The sequence below is a fragment of the Trachypithecus francoisi genome, unplaced genomic scaffold (genome assembly GCF_009764315.1).
Source record: "Trachypithecus francoisi isolate TF-2019V2 unplaced genomic scaffold, Tfra_2.0 Lachesis_group1, whole genome shotgun sequence".
NCBI lineage: Eukaryota > Metazoa > Chordata > Mammalia > Primates > Cercopithecidae > Trachypithecus > Trachypithecus francoisi.
In genome coordinates this window covers 109981196-109996433 of record NW_022681454.1, presented here as the reverse complement: position 1 = coordinate 109996433, position 15238 = coordinate 109981196, and the positions used below count along the sequence as shown (strand labels likewise).

General features: G+C 35.2%; 1 protein-coding gene across 30 annotated transcripts in view; it reads right to left on the bottom strand.

Moving 5' to 3' along the window:
* ANK2 (ankyrin 2) overlaps window positions 1-15238 on the bottom strand; it is a 715648-nt gene that overhangs the window by 32530 nt on the left and 667880 nt on the right. For 28 of the 30 annotated variants that reach the window (XM_033215055.1, XM_033215039.1, XM_033215046.1 and 25 more), the window contains 6 exons: window positions 13569-13665; window positions 9593-9821; window positions 8357-8482; window positions 5170-5292; window positions 2862-2894; window positions 874-895 (listed from right to left, as the gene is read on the bottom strand). In XM_033215055.1, the coding sequence (XP_033070946.1) occupies window positions 874-895; window positions 2862-2894; window positions 5170-5292; window positions 8357-8482; window positions 9593-9821; window positions 13569-13665 (630 nt within the window). The remainder of the gene's footprint in view (window positions 1-873; window positions 896-2861; window positions 2895-5169; window positions 5293-8356; window positions 8483-9592; window positions 9822-13568; window positions 13666-15238) is intronic. The other 2 variants (XM_033215058.1, XM_033215033.1) reach the window with 1 other exon arrangement.

Here is a 15238-nt window from a genome sequence, read left to right as displayed (position 1 = left end):
AAATCTGTAAAAATTCAACTGAAGCTTCCACATAAGAAGCCAGAGAGTCACTAGACACAGTCCAACAAACTAAAACGTTAATTGGCTATTACAAACCTGAAATGAGTTCTAAGATAGCTCTTTTAAGGTCTGTGAAAAACAGTTCTCTCTCTACTAGATCAGGTTTGGGATTTGCATCATTATTTAAAATTAGCCCTATAATAAGATGTTGTTGTGATTAGTAACTTTATCCAGGGGGTTTTACTTTTTGCATTTGTGGCCCTTCATTTTTGTTTATTTATTTATTTTTTTTTCCAGAAAGTTTTCACAGAAGTCTGTTAGACCTCAGCTCTAAAGACGTTGGTTACATTTCACCACAGTAAAAAGTGCAAGAGTGGGATGGGGGAAGGGGCAGGCATTGGATGGGGTTAGCTTCAGCTAAGAACTATTAGACAATATCACTTTTGCAGGTGTATCCTACAAAAATAATGAGCTCTCTACAGAAGTCACTCTTGCATTACATAAAAAGTGATACTGTCATGTCAGTGCTTAAAAAATAATGAGATGACAATGTTATGTTAACAAATGGACAAAACGGTAGGGTGGGTTTCTAAACAAGCGTAACAGCAATACCAGGGTTAACAAGGATGTCAAAAGAAAGTGAATGCTTAGATGAATAATCATTGCATTTTACTGCTAATTAGCTCGCAAATCAGGTATATTTGTAATTTAACTGGCCAAGCTGCTTTTATAAATATATTCATGATTAATAAGGATAATATAAAAATTTAATTACTATAGTGGTTAGTAATAGCAACTAGCTTGCATTTTAATTCATGCTTCTTTTTATGGTAGCCAGCTTTCAGACAAACTCAATTTTCTTTAAATTCTTACTTTTTTCTGATGTCATATCGATCTGAAAGAAAACATACATAAATTGAATGGTTACAAATACTGCCTTGGCTCATAGCCCCTGGTGTGCACAAAAAGCTCCTATCCATAATTATACATGTTGGGTGACACCATAGCTATAGGAAGGTCAGAGTAATTTGCTACAGTTTTTCCTGAGAGTCTCCATGATTCTTATCCTGGCTTTGGAAAAAAACTTCTGTTTTCTAGACACTACAGGTAGAAAGTCCTTTCTAGCATGTTAATCCTGGGAAGATACGACCCAGGCTGGTTTTGATGTTGGGATACATATTTATTAGGGAATAAGTCAGAAAAAGGGTGAAGTCAGTATTAAATAATAAGTATCCATTTAGTGGAGAAAAAGGAAAGGATGAGAAACAGCAATGCTAGGGTGATATGTTCTACAGAAGTAGTTTCATTATCATTAATAATAAGTCAGCATTCCAGATACTGAAAAGAATATGAACTGGATCTATTGCCCTGAAGAGTTCCAGAAAGTATTCAGTAGGAAAATCATCTAACAGAAAAAAGTGATTTGTGAACAGGGCAAAATTGGCTTCCCTATCATTTTTAACAGCTGTGGTGGTAGGGTCACTGAGTACAGGAAGGAAACGGAGTATGTGAAGCAAAGAGTGACTGTGCAGTTGAGGGAAATAATGACTTCAGTCTTAAGTCGGTTGTGTATATGGCTATGTACGGCAGGACAGTGAGTCTATAATCACCCTTCTCACCCTGCTCCATTGCCAAGGTATCAGAAAAAAAGTGAATCCAGGGGCATCTTCTGAAATGATAAGGTCTTACATTTTAAGCTGGTGGATATAACTGTATTTATTATATATTTTTTATATTTTTTATTTTGAATGCATTGGAATAACATTTAAAAAGAAAACTAGTATATTTGAAAACATTTACATAAAACTAATAACATATGCATCTGTCTATCTTAGAAACAAATACATTATTTTAAGTTTTCCCATTATGTTTTTCATTTCTATCATAATATTTGGGCATTTTCAGATCTTTATAATGGAGACAAACACACATTTGCTTTAAATATTGAAGCAGGTTTAATTCATATAGCTATTTATTCAAGGTAACCTCTCTAAGACTTGCTTTCTTCATCTATAATGTAATATTTAATAACAAACACCTCATAGGTGGTTGTGAGAGATCAATATTGATGAGGCATGTGCAACACTTAGTAAAGATCCCACTTTATAAGAAATTCTTATTATTAGCATAGTTCTGCATTATTATATTATAGTCTAAGGAGTAACTATATGCTTCTTAAAGTTTTTTAGTCTCAGTGTTTATCAAACTCTTTGGTCTTAGGGCCCCTTTACACTCCCCAAAATTACTGAGGAGCCTGAAAAAACTTCTGATGGTGTGTGATATGTATAAACAGATACCTGTATTACAAATGAAGGCTAAGAAAATGCTAGAACCTAAGAGTATGCAAGCATACATTCCATTAATTGCCAGAGTGGCAATGTCATCACATGTAGTATAGACTCTGGAAGACTTCTCTATAGTTTGTGAGGATAAAGAAGTTTAAAAGGCAAATAGTGTCTTAGTACATCAAAAATGTAGTAAATTTTACTAAATGTAGTAAATTAAAAATTAATTAATTAAAAATTAAGACATTAATAATGTCTTAGTATAAAAAGAGTTTCAACCACTAGATGTCTTCCGACTAAGAATCCCTGAGATAATGGTTTAGCGCTCAGTAGTTGGTGGAGAAATATAGTATTGCATAGAGACATGGCAACAGTTTATAGGGAAACTTTACTATTCCCTTAAGTTGCTCAACAAGATGAGAAAACAGAGGCTTAGAGAGGTTAAGCGAAATTGTGCCCCTTTAATTACTAAGAAGAACCGCCTACCCCTTCTAAGAACACAGGTTAACTATGTGCTCTTATTAGTGGTTACAGCAATGACACAGCCGTTAACAAGTGACACTGTCATAAAATTACCTCTTCCTCCTGTTCTTGATCTGACTCTGATTCCTTTCCGCCCCAAGATGCCATGCAAGATGGAAAACAGAGAGAAGGAAGAGTAGAGAGTATTTAGAAGAAAAGGAAAGAGTAAATAAATACCCTTTTAACAAGCATCAACAGGCAAGCATGCAGTCAGCACACTCTTTTTTTCTTACTAACAGTTTATAGAAGACAGGCAGAAAAGAGGATTGGCTTAAATACAAAGTTTATAGATTCAAGAGACAAAAGAACCAATATTATAAATATACTAATTTCAGACACTAGGTCACCACAGCAGTCTCAAAGTTTGACCTTAAATGAATGGGATGGCATTTATCTTTAGAAATAGTGATGATAATATGCCAATCATTGCAGATATTGGTTGAAAATATTAAAAGCTACAAATAAGCATGTATATTTACATATATGATAAAAAATTTTCAATACACAGGCAATATTTAGAAGCGTTATTCTAACAAAGAGTTACTAAATTCTTTCTTTTCTTTCTTTTTTTTTTTTTTTTAATAGAGACAGGGTCTTGCTATGTTGCTCAGGCTGGTCTTGAACTCCTGGACTTAAGCAATCCTTCTGGCTTGGTGTCCCAAAGTGCTGGGATTACAGGTGTGAGCCACGGTGCCCAGCCAAGAGCTATTAAATACTAAGGTATATTTTCAATATACAATGTCTGGCATTTTTTTTTTCTTTTGAGTTACAAATTAGAAAATTGTACTGGACTATCACAGCATTAATAGCTGTGTCTGCTATGTCTTGACTTAGAAATAAAATGTAATAATAAAGTTAATGCTTTCTCTTAGAGCACACTGAAAGCTCACTGAAATCAGCCAAAGCTCAGTCATCTTTCTGTAACACTCAGGTGGCTTGCCTGCAGCAGTATATATTTCTTTGTGGTTCTTATTGGCATACTGCCTCTGCTGACTCACTACTAATCAGCAATACAAACCCCAAAACACATTCTGCACCATCAAAATGCAATGAAATTATGCTCATTTGGGTTGATATACCCATTTCTATATTTTAATTCATGGAATAACATGTATATTTACATATATAAATAATATTTTATTCATTTAATAAAAATTTACAATGTCAAATCTAATGCTACGAGCTTTTCTCTATATGGTTGATCTCTATTTACAAAGAATAATTCATTAAGCAAATATAAAATTTAACAATTGTGGTGCGGAAAAAGAAATATGGGACATTTTTTGTTTTGTGATGTCAAGATTTAGGATTTTAAATATATCCCTACTTCCCCTCCAGGTCTCAGCAGCCACCACTCATCACCCTGCCCAACCTGTTATATAGACACTGACAACTTCTGCATCCACCTATAGATTGCCATGTGGGAGCTTCCTATTCAAAAGAAGTATTGGTTTAAAAAAGTTTAAAAGAATGAAACACAAATTATCCACAATATTTAATTGATTTAGTTGTCTTCTTTGATTTCATCAGAGTATTCGAGGAATTACATGATGGAGAGATGTTTGAAAAGAAAATAATTCCTGTAGGTAGACTTAGGGTCAGAATTAATGTATTTTTCCTTTTCAACAATGTTTTAAATCTACTCCTCATAACATGGCGATATGTTTTTTACTAATCAACTATTTCTACTATTTTTTATTCTAACCAACAATTTACACAAGTTATGTTGCCTAATCTGCCCTTGAACTCCTAGGCTCAAGTGATTTTCTCACCTCAGCCTCCAGAGTAGCTGGGACTACAGGTGTGCACCAACACACCAGTTTATATACTCCTAAAATATGATAAGTTAGAAGATTAATAATTACTTAGAAAAAATAAAATATCACGGGGCAGCTCTGAATTTAATAATATGTAAGCCACCTGTGAATTGGTAGTAAACAGAGGCTGATGAACTCTAATATTTTCATAGGGCCAAATGTGCTAGTGTGGTTTCAGGAAAGCACATGAAAACCATAATGAAGAAAAGCCAATTAGTTTTAAAAATTTCTTCAAAAAGTTAAATCTGAAGCCACATTTTCTTACTTCCATGCCCATTGTGTATTAATAGAATTTTTGCATCAAAGTACATTTAACGTGAAATCAGGTGGCACTACGTTTTTTCTTAAGTGGAAATTGTAAATTTGACAGAGAATCAAACGTGATTATTATATGTGCTTTCATTCAGTCTTCGTTTGTATTTATTTTATTAGGTCAGTGCAAAAGTAATGGCTGTTTTTGCCATTACTTTTGCACTGACCTAATACAAGATTTAAAAATCAATTCCTACACTACCTGAATTGCACTATAGCAGATTTTACAATACCTTTGTATAAATCGGCAAAGTGATGTTTAAGTTGCAAATAGCTTGATGCACCAGGCCTCTTGTGGATTTTGGCTCCTTCATAAATGATAGTCGTCCGCAGGGTTCCTGAGTCGTATCGCGTACCTTGAACAAGACAGACATACATGCTTCACCCATATTTGACGTGCAGTATTTACTTTAACTAGATGATGCTTGAAAAGGGAAAGTAAAATTCATTTGTTAATGCTAGGCAAGATCTCAAAGGATTTCCTTTCTCTTTTCCTATTACTATTTGGAAAGCCTTTTTAAAAATCATTCAGCTTTCTTTTTTAGGCTTATTTAAGTACAGTAGACAAAAATTGCATATATTTAAGGTGTACAATGTGATGATTTGATATATATATACATTGTGAAATGATTAGTGTATCAAACTAATTAACATATCAACCACCTCACCCCCCCCTTTGTGTGGTGACAACACTTGAGATCTCTCTTAGCAAATTTCAAGTATATAATATATTACATACAATTAACTGTAGTTCAGTGCTATACATTAGGTCTTCAGAACTTACTCAGCTCTTAAAACAATTATGGTAAAATATACATAACATACAATTTGCCATTTTTACTATTTTGAGGCAGAAAATTCAGTGGCATTAAGCACATTCACAAAGTTGTATAAGCACTACCTCTATCCAGAACGTTTTTCATCCTATGCAGAAACTGTCCCCATTGAACAACAGCTCCCCATTGCCCTCTTGCCCAGCCCCTAATAACCTCTATTCTACTTTCTGTCTCTATACGTTTGCCTATTCTAGGAACGTGTAGAAATGGAGCCATATAGTATTTGTGTCTGCCTTATTTTACTCAGCATAATGTTTTCCAAGTTCATTCATATTGTATCATGTGTCAGAATTTCATTCCTTTTTTAAAAAATTGCGATAAATATATGTAACATAAAACTTATCATTTTAATCATTTTTAGGTGTCTAGTTTGGTGGCATTAAGTACATTCACATTGTTGTATAATCATCACTATCTTCCATCTTTGGAACTTGTTAATCTTCCTAACTGAAATTCTAGTACCTATTAAACAATAATTCCCCATTCTCTCCTTCTCCTGTCCCTAGCAACTACTCTTCTACTTTCTATCTTTATTTCATTTCAAGGAGAGGTCAAAAAATAAATTTAAAAAAAATACTTTCCCTCTTTATGAATTTGACTACCCTAGGTACCTCATATAAGTTAAACCATACAATATGTGTCCTTTTGTGTCTAGCTTATTTCATTTACCATATTGTAGCACAAATTAGAATTTCCTTCCTTTTAAAGGCCGAATAGTATTCCACTACATGTGTATACCACATTTTGTTTGTGGACGTTTGGACTTCCAGGTTGTTTCCATTTTGGCTACCATGGCTAACGCTGCTAAGAACATTGGTGTGCAAGTAATTGAGTCTCTACTTTATATTCTTGTGAGTGTACACTGAGAAGTGAATTGCTGAATCATATACTAATTTTATATTTAACTTTTATTTATTTATTTATTTTTTTTTGAGATGGAGTCTCACTCTGTCGCCCAGGCTGGAGTGCAGTGGCCAGATCTCAGCTCACTGCAAGCTCCACCCCCCGGGTTTACGCCATTCTCCTGCCTCAGCCTCCCGAGTAGCTGGGACTACAGGCGCCCGCCACCTCGCCCGGCTAGTTTTTTGTATTTTTTAGTAGAGACAGGGTTTCACTGTATTAGCCAGGATGGTCTCGATCTCCTGACCTCGTGATCCGCCCGTCTCAGCCTCCCAAAGTGCTGGGATTACAGGCTTGAGCCACCGCGCCCGGCCTATATTTAACTTTTTGAGGAAAACCTGCAGTGTTTTCCAAAGTGACTGCACTATTTTGCATTTCCACCAGCAATGCATTAGGGCCCCAATTTGTCTACATCCTTCCCAACATTTGTTTATCTTCTGTTTGCTTGTTTTAATAATAGCCATCCTAATGGGTATGGAGTGGTATCTCTTCATAGTTTTGATTTGCATTTCCCTACACTGTTGAACATCTCTTCATGTGCTTATTGACCATTTGTGTATCTTCTTTGGATAAATGTCTACTGAAGCACTTTGCTCATTTTGTATTGGGTTGTTTGTAGAATGATTCTGCACACCAATGATATCAAACATTAGCTTAATTATATAGCTGTCTATGTTAAATGGATCCATTACCCCAAGCAGTTACTGCTTAATGTGGTGATCTGCAAGAATCTGTCATCAGTCAGGCAAAACAATTGAACCAGAAATGGCACAGTGAGAGAGACTCAGTAGAGATCTTGGGAAAACTGAATAAGAGGTTTGCAAACACATGTTTGGAAAGAAAATAAGGGGTTAAAATAAAGAGTCATTGCTGATGAACAGTTGGAAATGAGTAGGTGAAGTAGGACTGGAAAAAAAAAAAAAAAAAAGACAGAAGCCAGCCTATACCTGATAGGATTGAGCGTTAGGACCACTAGATTAGCGAAATAAATTGTGAGAAACAAGAAAAATGAGCTTGAAAAATAAAGCAGAGTAGAATTATTACCTCCTTTTTATTTCCTGAATCTCTTATTCATTCATTTGTGATCCCTTTGAGATTGGAATCTAAAATGAAACTTGCGTATATCACTTCAAATCCCTAACTTGGATTAGGGATTTGTTGTCTCTGTTTAGAGATGCACATACATGTCTCTATGCTGTTTATTGAATGAATTTATGAAAATATATCAAGTCTATAGCTCTATCGGAGATAACTTCTTATTAGCTTAAGTGAGACCTGGATCTTTTGAGAGATTTTATTATAAAAAGTTGCCTCTTAGAACTCTTTTGATCTCCACACATGTAAAGTTCACATATATTTTTAAATCTAAGCATAAATATTTAAAAGTTTTAATAGAATAGACTTTCCTTCAAATTTGGAAAATACTGATCACTGTGCCTAATTAATGAGTTGGCTATTATTTGTCCTGTTCTCATCCTTAAATGTAGTCTATAAAAATTCAGGTTGACTTTGAACCTCAAAAATAAAAATGATTGGTTTCCCAGGGCAGTAAAACATTACACATATGGTTAAAAAGAAAACTCTGAAGATGACTAAAAAGCAAAAATTTTCTGTTACTAAAGGAAGTAAAATTCTTCCTTGATCTTGAAAAAAAAGACATCACGAAATTCCATATATATATTACCTTGACAAATAGAGGAAGTCTATTTTCTTTGAAGGCAAAAAAACTGAATATATGATGCTGGCCACTTTTAGTTAATGGCACCAAGTTGCCGAAACAATCAACATAGATGGGTTTTCCTTCTAACACCTGAGTGAAAACAGAGAGAAATAACAATAAAGTAGCTGTAATTACAACTTGTTGTTTACACAAAGAAGTGGTAGTACTACTTGGAACTTCAAATTCTTATAATACACATACAACAATCTTTAAATTGACAACTGACATTCTATCTGTGGCACAGCATGTCCAGCGCTCGCTCTTCTTACTAGTAATGGGAATCATTAATGCATGGTAGCATATAATGTTCTCATTGTAAAAACTGTATCCCATTATTCCACAAACCCAAAATACATTTAAATCCTAAATTTAACTTAGGCTTGGGTAATTTTTTTTTTTTTTTTTTTTTTTTTTTGAGATGGAGTCTCACTCTGTTGCCCAGGCTGGAGTGCAGTGGTGTGATCCTGGCTCACTGCAACCTCTGCCTCCCGGGTTCAAGCAATTCTCCTGCCTCAGCCTCCCGAGTAGCTGGGATTACAGGCGTCTACCACCATGCTTGGCTAATCTTGTATTTTTGGTAGAGATGGGGTCTTGCCATGTTGGCTAGGTTGGTCTCGGACTGGTGACCTCAGGTGATCCACCCACCTCGGCCTCCCAAAGTGCTGGGATTACAGGCGTGAATCACCACGCCTGGCCTGCTTGGGTAACTTTTGGCATCATAATGAGTCAGGTTACTGGACTTCAACACCCAAAGACCTACACTGATGGAAAATTCTGAAATAAGAAAAAGTAACGTAGAAAAGCACTAGACATCCTGCTTCAACATTTATGCAAAAGGATATACTTCCCAGACTGTTTTAGTTACTATTAAAAAATAAGGACAACAAGGAAAGCTAAAAACATCTGAAGTACTACAGTCACTTACATACTTTGAGTTTATCAATAACTCATAATTTTTCCTCAAATAATCTTTAAAGGAATCATCTTTTACCTTCTCACATACACCAATCAGTCTCACTGAACAGGTCCAAAATGACTAAAAATGGCAGATTTTGGATATTGACCTTCTAACTGATCAAGATGTGAACTGGTCTTTCACTTTTTAATTATTCTATTTATTAAATTATATTTGAAATGTAATCTATTAATACAGGTATAACAGCATGGCATAAACTATTATTATTATTTTTGGTACAGTACCTCCACATCCCTGCTTCTGGCCACCTCAGCAAAATTTTCTTGTTGTTCAAGGGTCTTATCCACTTTATCATCAGTCATGCAGAAACATCTCAACCTGGCTTCAATTGGGTCATGTGACTTGGCAAACACTACAAATTTGGCCATATAAGGTACGCAGATAATTTCTCTATATACTTGTGATGCAAAAGTGACGGATTCCTGGATCTGTCGACAATCTATCAGCCAGAACCTAATAAAATAAATAAAGTCAGTTATCTAAAGTTCAAAGTATACCATGTGAAAAATAAAATCAGTTCCTTCAATATGATCAAAGTAGTCAACAAATGCTTCTTGGAAATAAGGAAGTGAGACAGGGAGATAACGAAAGAAAGTCAAAGGAAAGCAAAAGCAAGACAGGAAAAAAAGGAAAGGTAGGATGATAGATGGGAAGGCAGAAGGGAGTGAAGAGAAGAAAGACATCAGGTTTTTAAGATCAACTATTAAATATTGTATTTCTAATTTTCTTTTTCGGAAACTCTTCTGAATATTCAATTTTCTGAACTATATATTTAGTGTTTTAGAATCCTTTAGTGGAGTGAGCTCAATAGCAGACACAAGACAAGGATCTCACCGCACGGTTTTCTATTTTCCTTGATTCCCCCTCCCTAGCTGTCTTTTCATTTCCTGAAACTCTTTTCAACAAAATCTATCCAGCTTTTCCTCCCCTCATTATTCTTTTCCAAGGAACTCTCTAATCACAAAGTGGAATCAACCCAACCATTTTTTTAAAACTGCTCCAGAACTGCTAAGTATTGCTAAATATAATTCATAGAAGAAATTATTGGCTCTAATTAATGACTTTATGATTTCCAGCCTCAACTAAGTCTGTAACATTGATTGGCAATTTTTTGCTCACTATAGTAACGTTACTAAATCTTATGACACTCTTTAAGCTTCACCCCTCACCACAGGCCCTAAGAGAGCTAACTTCATGAAGAAAGTCAAGGTCATTAGATGGAAATATTTTCATTTTGTTATTTTATACTTCCAAAGGGTTTTTTTTTTTAGATGTTGTCGAACTCTGTCACCAGGCTGGAGTGCAGTGGCGCTGTCTCAGCTCACCACAACCTCCGCCTCCTGAGTTCAAGCAATTCTCCTGCCTCAGCCTCCAGAGTAGCTGGGCCTAGAGGTGTGCACCACCACGCCCAGCTAATTTTTGTATTTTTAGTAGAGATGGGGTTTTACATGTTGGCCAGGATGGTCTCAATCTCTTGACTTCGTGATCTGCCCACCTCAGCCTCCCAAAGTGCTGGAATTACAGGTGTGAGCCATCACGCCCAGCCCTTCCAAAGTCTTATTCTATATTCTTGTGCTTTAGAACATTTTGCCCATAATTACTGTCCTTCCCCTGGCCCATTTCCCATAATTTGAAATTATCATTACTGACACTTTTTAATTTTGTTTTTCGATTTCCGCATCTTAAAGTCATGAAATTTTCTTATTCTCTTACCCTCTCTTTCTTTCAAGTTCCTGAACCACCTGTCTTTTATTCTTACTGTGCTAAAATATATATAACATAAAATTTACCATTTTAACCAATTTTAAATGTACAATTCAGTAGCATTAAATACATTCACAATGTTGTGCAACCATCATCAATATCCATTTCCAGAACTTCTTCATCACCCCAAACAGAAACTGTACCCGTTAAATAACTTCCTATTTCCCCCTTACTTCAGTCTCTTTAAATCTCTATTAAACTTTCTTGTCTCTATAAAGTTGCCTATCCTCTGTACTTCAAATAGGTGGACTCTTGTAATGTTAGTTCTTTTATGTCTGGCTTATTTCAATTAGCAGAATGTTTCTAAGGTTCAGCATAGTTCCTAGCTCATGGCGAGCACTTGGTTACCTTCCTCTTTCTACTGACCTAATTCTGTTCACTGTTTCTTCAATTGTTTGGTAGTTAAATTATTAGTACAATAACATAATTCCTCCTCACTTTTTTGATATTTTAATTGGCTTTATTTTATTTACTTATTTTTTACATGTTCTCACAAAATAGCTGACTTTTAAAATGCAAATGCTTTTATTTTTTATTTTTATTTTTATTTATGTATTTATTTTTGAGATAGAGCCTCACTCTGTCTCCCAGGCTGGAGTGCAGTGGCACGATCTCGGCTCACTGCAAGCTCCGCCTCCTGGGTTCAAGCTATTCTCCTGCCTTAGGCTCTCAAGTAGCTGGGACTACAGGTACGTGCCACCATGCCTGGCTAACTTTTTTGTGTTTTTAGTAGAGGTGGGGTTTCACCGTGTTAGCCAGGATGGTCTTGATCTCCTGACCTTGTGCTCCACCCGCCTCGGCCTCCCAAAGTGCTGGGATCATAGGCATGAGCCACCATGCCTGGCCTTATTTTTTTATAGTATTTTTATTTTCATGTAGTTCTGGGGCTTTTGGTAATCTTTAAATTGCCAAATAAAAATTGTATATATTTATGGTGATTTATCACTTCTTAATCTACCCTGTAAGACCTTTTATAAAGTGTTGCCAACCAATAGTCCTACATTTTGTTTGTTTGTTGTTTTGTTTTTGTTTTGCTTTGCTTTGCTTTGCTTTGTTTTGTTTTGTTTTTGTTTTGAGATAACGTCTCTGTCACCCAGACTGGAGTGCAGTGATACAATCATGGCTCACTGCAGCCTTGACCTCCCTGGGCTCAAGAGATCCTCCCACCTCAGCCTCCTTGGTTCCTGGGACTACAGGTGTGCGCCACCATGTTCAGCTAATTTTTGTATCTTTTTTGTGTCTCACTATGTTGCCAAAGCTAGTCTTGAACTCCTGGGCTCAAGCAATCCACCTGCCTTGGCCTCCCAAAGTGCTGGGATTACAGGCATGAGCCACGAGGCCCAGCCTCAAGCATTATTTTTGAATTATAGACTACATGGATAATTGTTGCTATCCCTCACTACACCTTCTCATTCTATCTTTGCATCTTTGCTCATGTTATTCTTTTTTTCACTTTTATCTGCCTATTAGGTTCCAACACGTCTCGAGTCACCTCTTCTCAGATACCCTCTCTAGCTATCCCAATTTGAACACCCTTCTCTCATTCTTTTACTCCCTCTGGTCTATATCTCTTATTCAGAACATGTCATCTTCTGGATTACAGTATAGATGCTAAATTGGCAAAACACATTGAAACACAGAACTGTAGACTCAATAGTTGAGTCTCTGGGTGGCTGGAACTATAAATATGTGCCACCACACCCAACTATTGCTATGCCATTACTTAACTATTTGTGCACTTTTATCTTTTCTACCTCACCCCAAATAGGAATGTACATTTTAATTACGCTCAACTTCAGTTTTCTCATCTGTAAAATGGGCATAACATCTCTTGCCCTACTTAAGTCACAAAGTTGTTGTAATGTCAAGTTAAAGAGCGGTAACAATGCTTATCAATCAATTAAAGACCAAACGAATGGGAATTAACTTTAATCAATTGAGTTAATGTGTGCATAAGCAATAAAACTAGATTGCTTCACCGTTTTAAAGATGCATAATACATAAATAAGAAATGTGTATAAGAGCCACTGAAGCCTCTAAGCCTTTTAGAGAAACCATAGTGAGATTTGTGCTGTTATGATTCTGTTGGAAAAGTAGTTCAGGCTATTTTGCTGACAACAGGAAATTATCATTCCTAAGGACTTTGGAAGTAGAAAAAGCAGCAACTGCTACTGACCAAGAATCATACAGGCAAAGCAGACAATCACTCCTTTTCCTTAGATTTTAATCGGATTGGTAGTACTTTGTTACTGTATTATCACTGTTCTATTTGCTGACAGATCTAGTTTAAAATATTAAAGCAAAGGCAGGCCATATTTAAAATCAAATGAAAAAATAACTTTCAAACAATAAAGAAACAAAATAAAACAAAACAAAGGGCAGTTTTTTTGGAAGGGAACATATCATAGTGGGCTTTTCTGTGCTATATAACGATACCTGGCAGACACGTTTGTTGTAAAGGAAACACATTCATTGACAAATGTTAATGGCGTAGTTCCTGTAATATCTTCCCACTGAGCAGGAGTGGTTCCACCTGAAATAATACGAGTGTTGAAAAAATCAGGCAAAACTCCAGACTCTAGATTCTAAAATAAAGTCTTTGTGGTTCTGTCTGTGTTCACCAGCCCAATCCAACCCCTCAGAATGACACATTGAAAACAAAATGATTAAAACCTACATGCTAAAAAATGACACATTGAAAACAAACAGCAGACTAACACTCAAGAAACTAAGCTTTAGGGTAGTTATTTAAATAAGTGTTTTTTAAGCCTTCTGTTCTCTGCCTGACATTCTGAAGCTTTTATTATAATTGCTAGGCTCTGAAGATAATTTTGAATTGTATACAGTTGATTATTTTAAAATATCCTTTGACCAACCAAGGAGCTGAACACTTTGTTAAAATAGTGAATATTTTAACTATTCTAACTAAATATTCTTTTGTTCCCAAACTTCATATTTTAAGCAATTGTTTTCAAAAAATTTCCTCTCAATGTGCAATAAAAGTTTGGCCAAAAAAAGTTTGTAAAATAGTAAGAGCTCAACAAATATTGCAAGGTAAATGAAAAAAATAAATGAATGTCAAAGGATGACCCCTTTATATTGAAAAATTACCATGAAGGCTGATGGTGACTGCCTGTCTTTCATTTCTACTGAGAAATTAAGATCACGTAGATAAGGACAAAATTTTAGCTCAAAGGGCTGTAAGAGGAATATATGTTTGAAATGAAGGAAAGTCTTGACTCTAAAGTTTCTTAAAGAAGAGAACAAGTTATCAAAGAAAGGTTATGGAAGTTTATTCTAGTAGGCCTTTAAAATACATACTCAGCACAACTATATGACACAGAAGAATACAAAAACTCAAATGTCTAGGTATTTAAACAATTAATACATTAAATTACTTGTTAATTTTCAAAATAATTTTAATTAAATTTCAGAAATGTTTATGAGGAATCTGTCTAAGGACATTGGGCTGGAATAAATAGAGTAGATGGTGTCTAGGCCCCTATAGTGTCTTTATTTACTCACTATCAGGGCAGGGCATATCACAGATATTCTTCTGCCTCACCTGTTTCACATCCATGACATTATATTGCACATTATAGAAGGTTAACCACATATGTATGGGGCAGGAATTATGGGAAAGACACCCAGAAATGATAGTAATAACCAAAACTGAGCAATTGGGAAAGAAATCATAAGTGAAGCATATGATTTCCTCCCACTCATTATAGTATATATATTTTAAAATTTTGTCTTATTATTAAACTTATGGAATAATCTCGTGGTTCTCTATCATAACTACAAGATACATATTAGTAAGAAGGGTGAATTAAAGAAAACAAAATAAAGGTGAACATTCTGCCAATACGAAACAGACATGAAAAATATAATTCTAACAATACCAAAACATCCAGGGACAATTACTGTTCTTACTAATAATAGTACTAATATTTACTGAATATCAACACCATGTAATTATTGATAAATAGAGAAATTATCAGTTAAATTATTTAGCCCTAGAACACATTATTCATGTGATTTTTTTTTGCCTCCCACTATTTGTGGTGGCATTGTTATGAAGAGACTACCAACATTCTGGGAGTGTC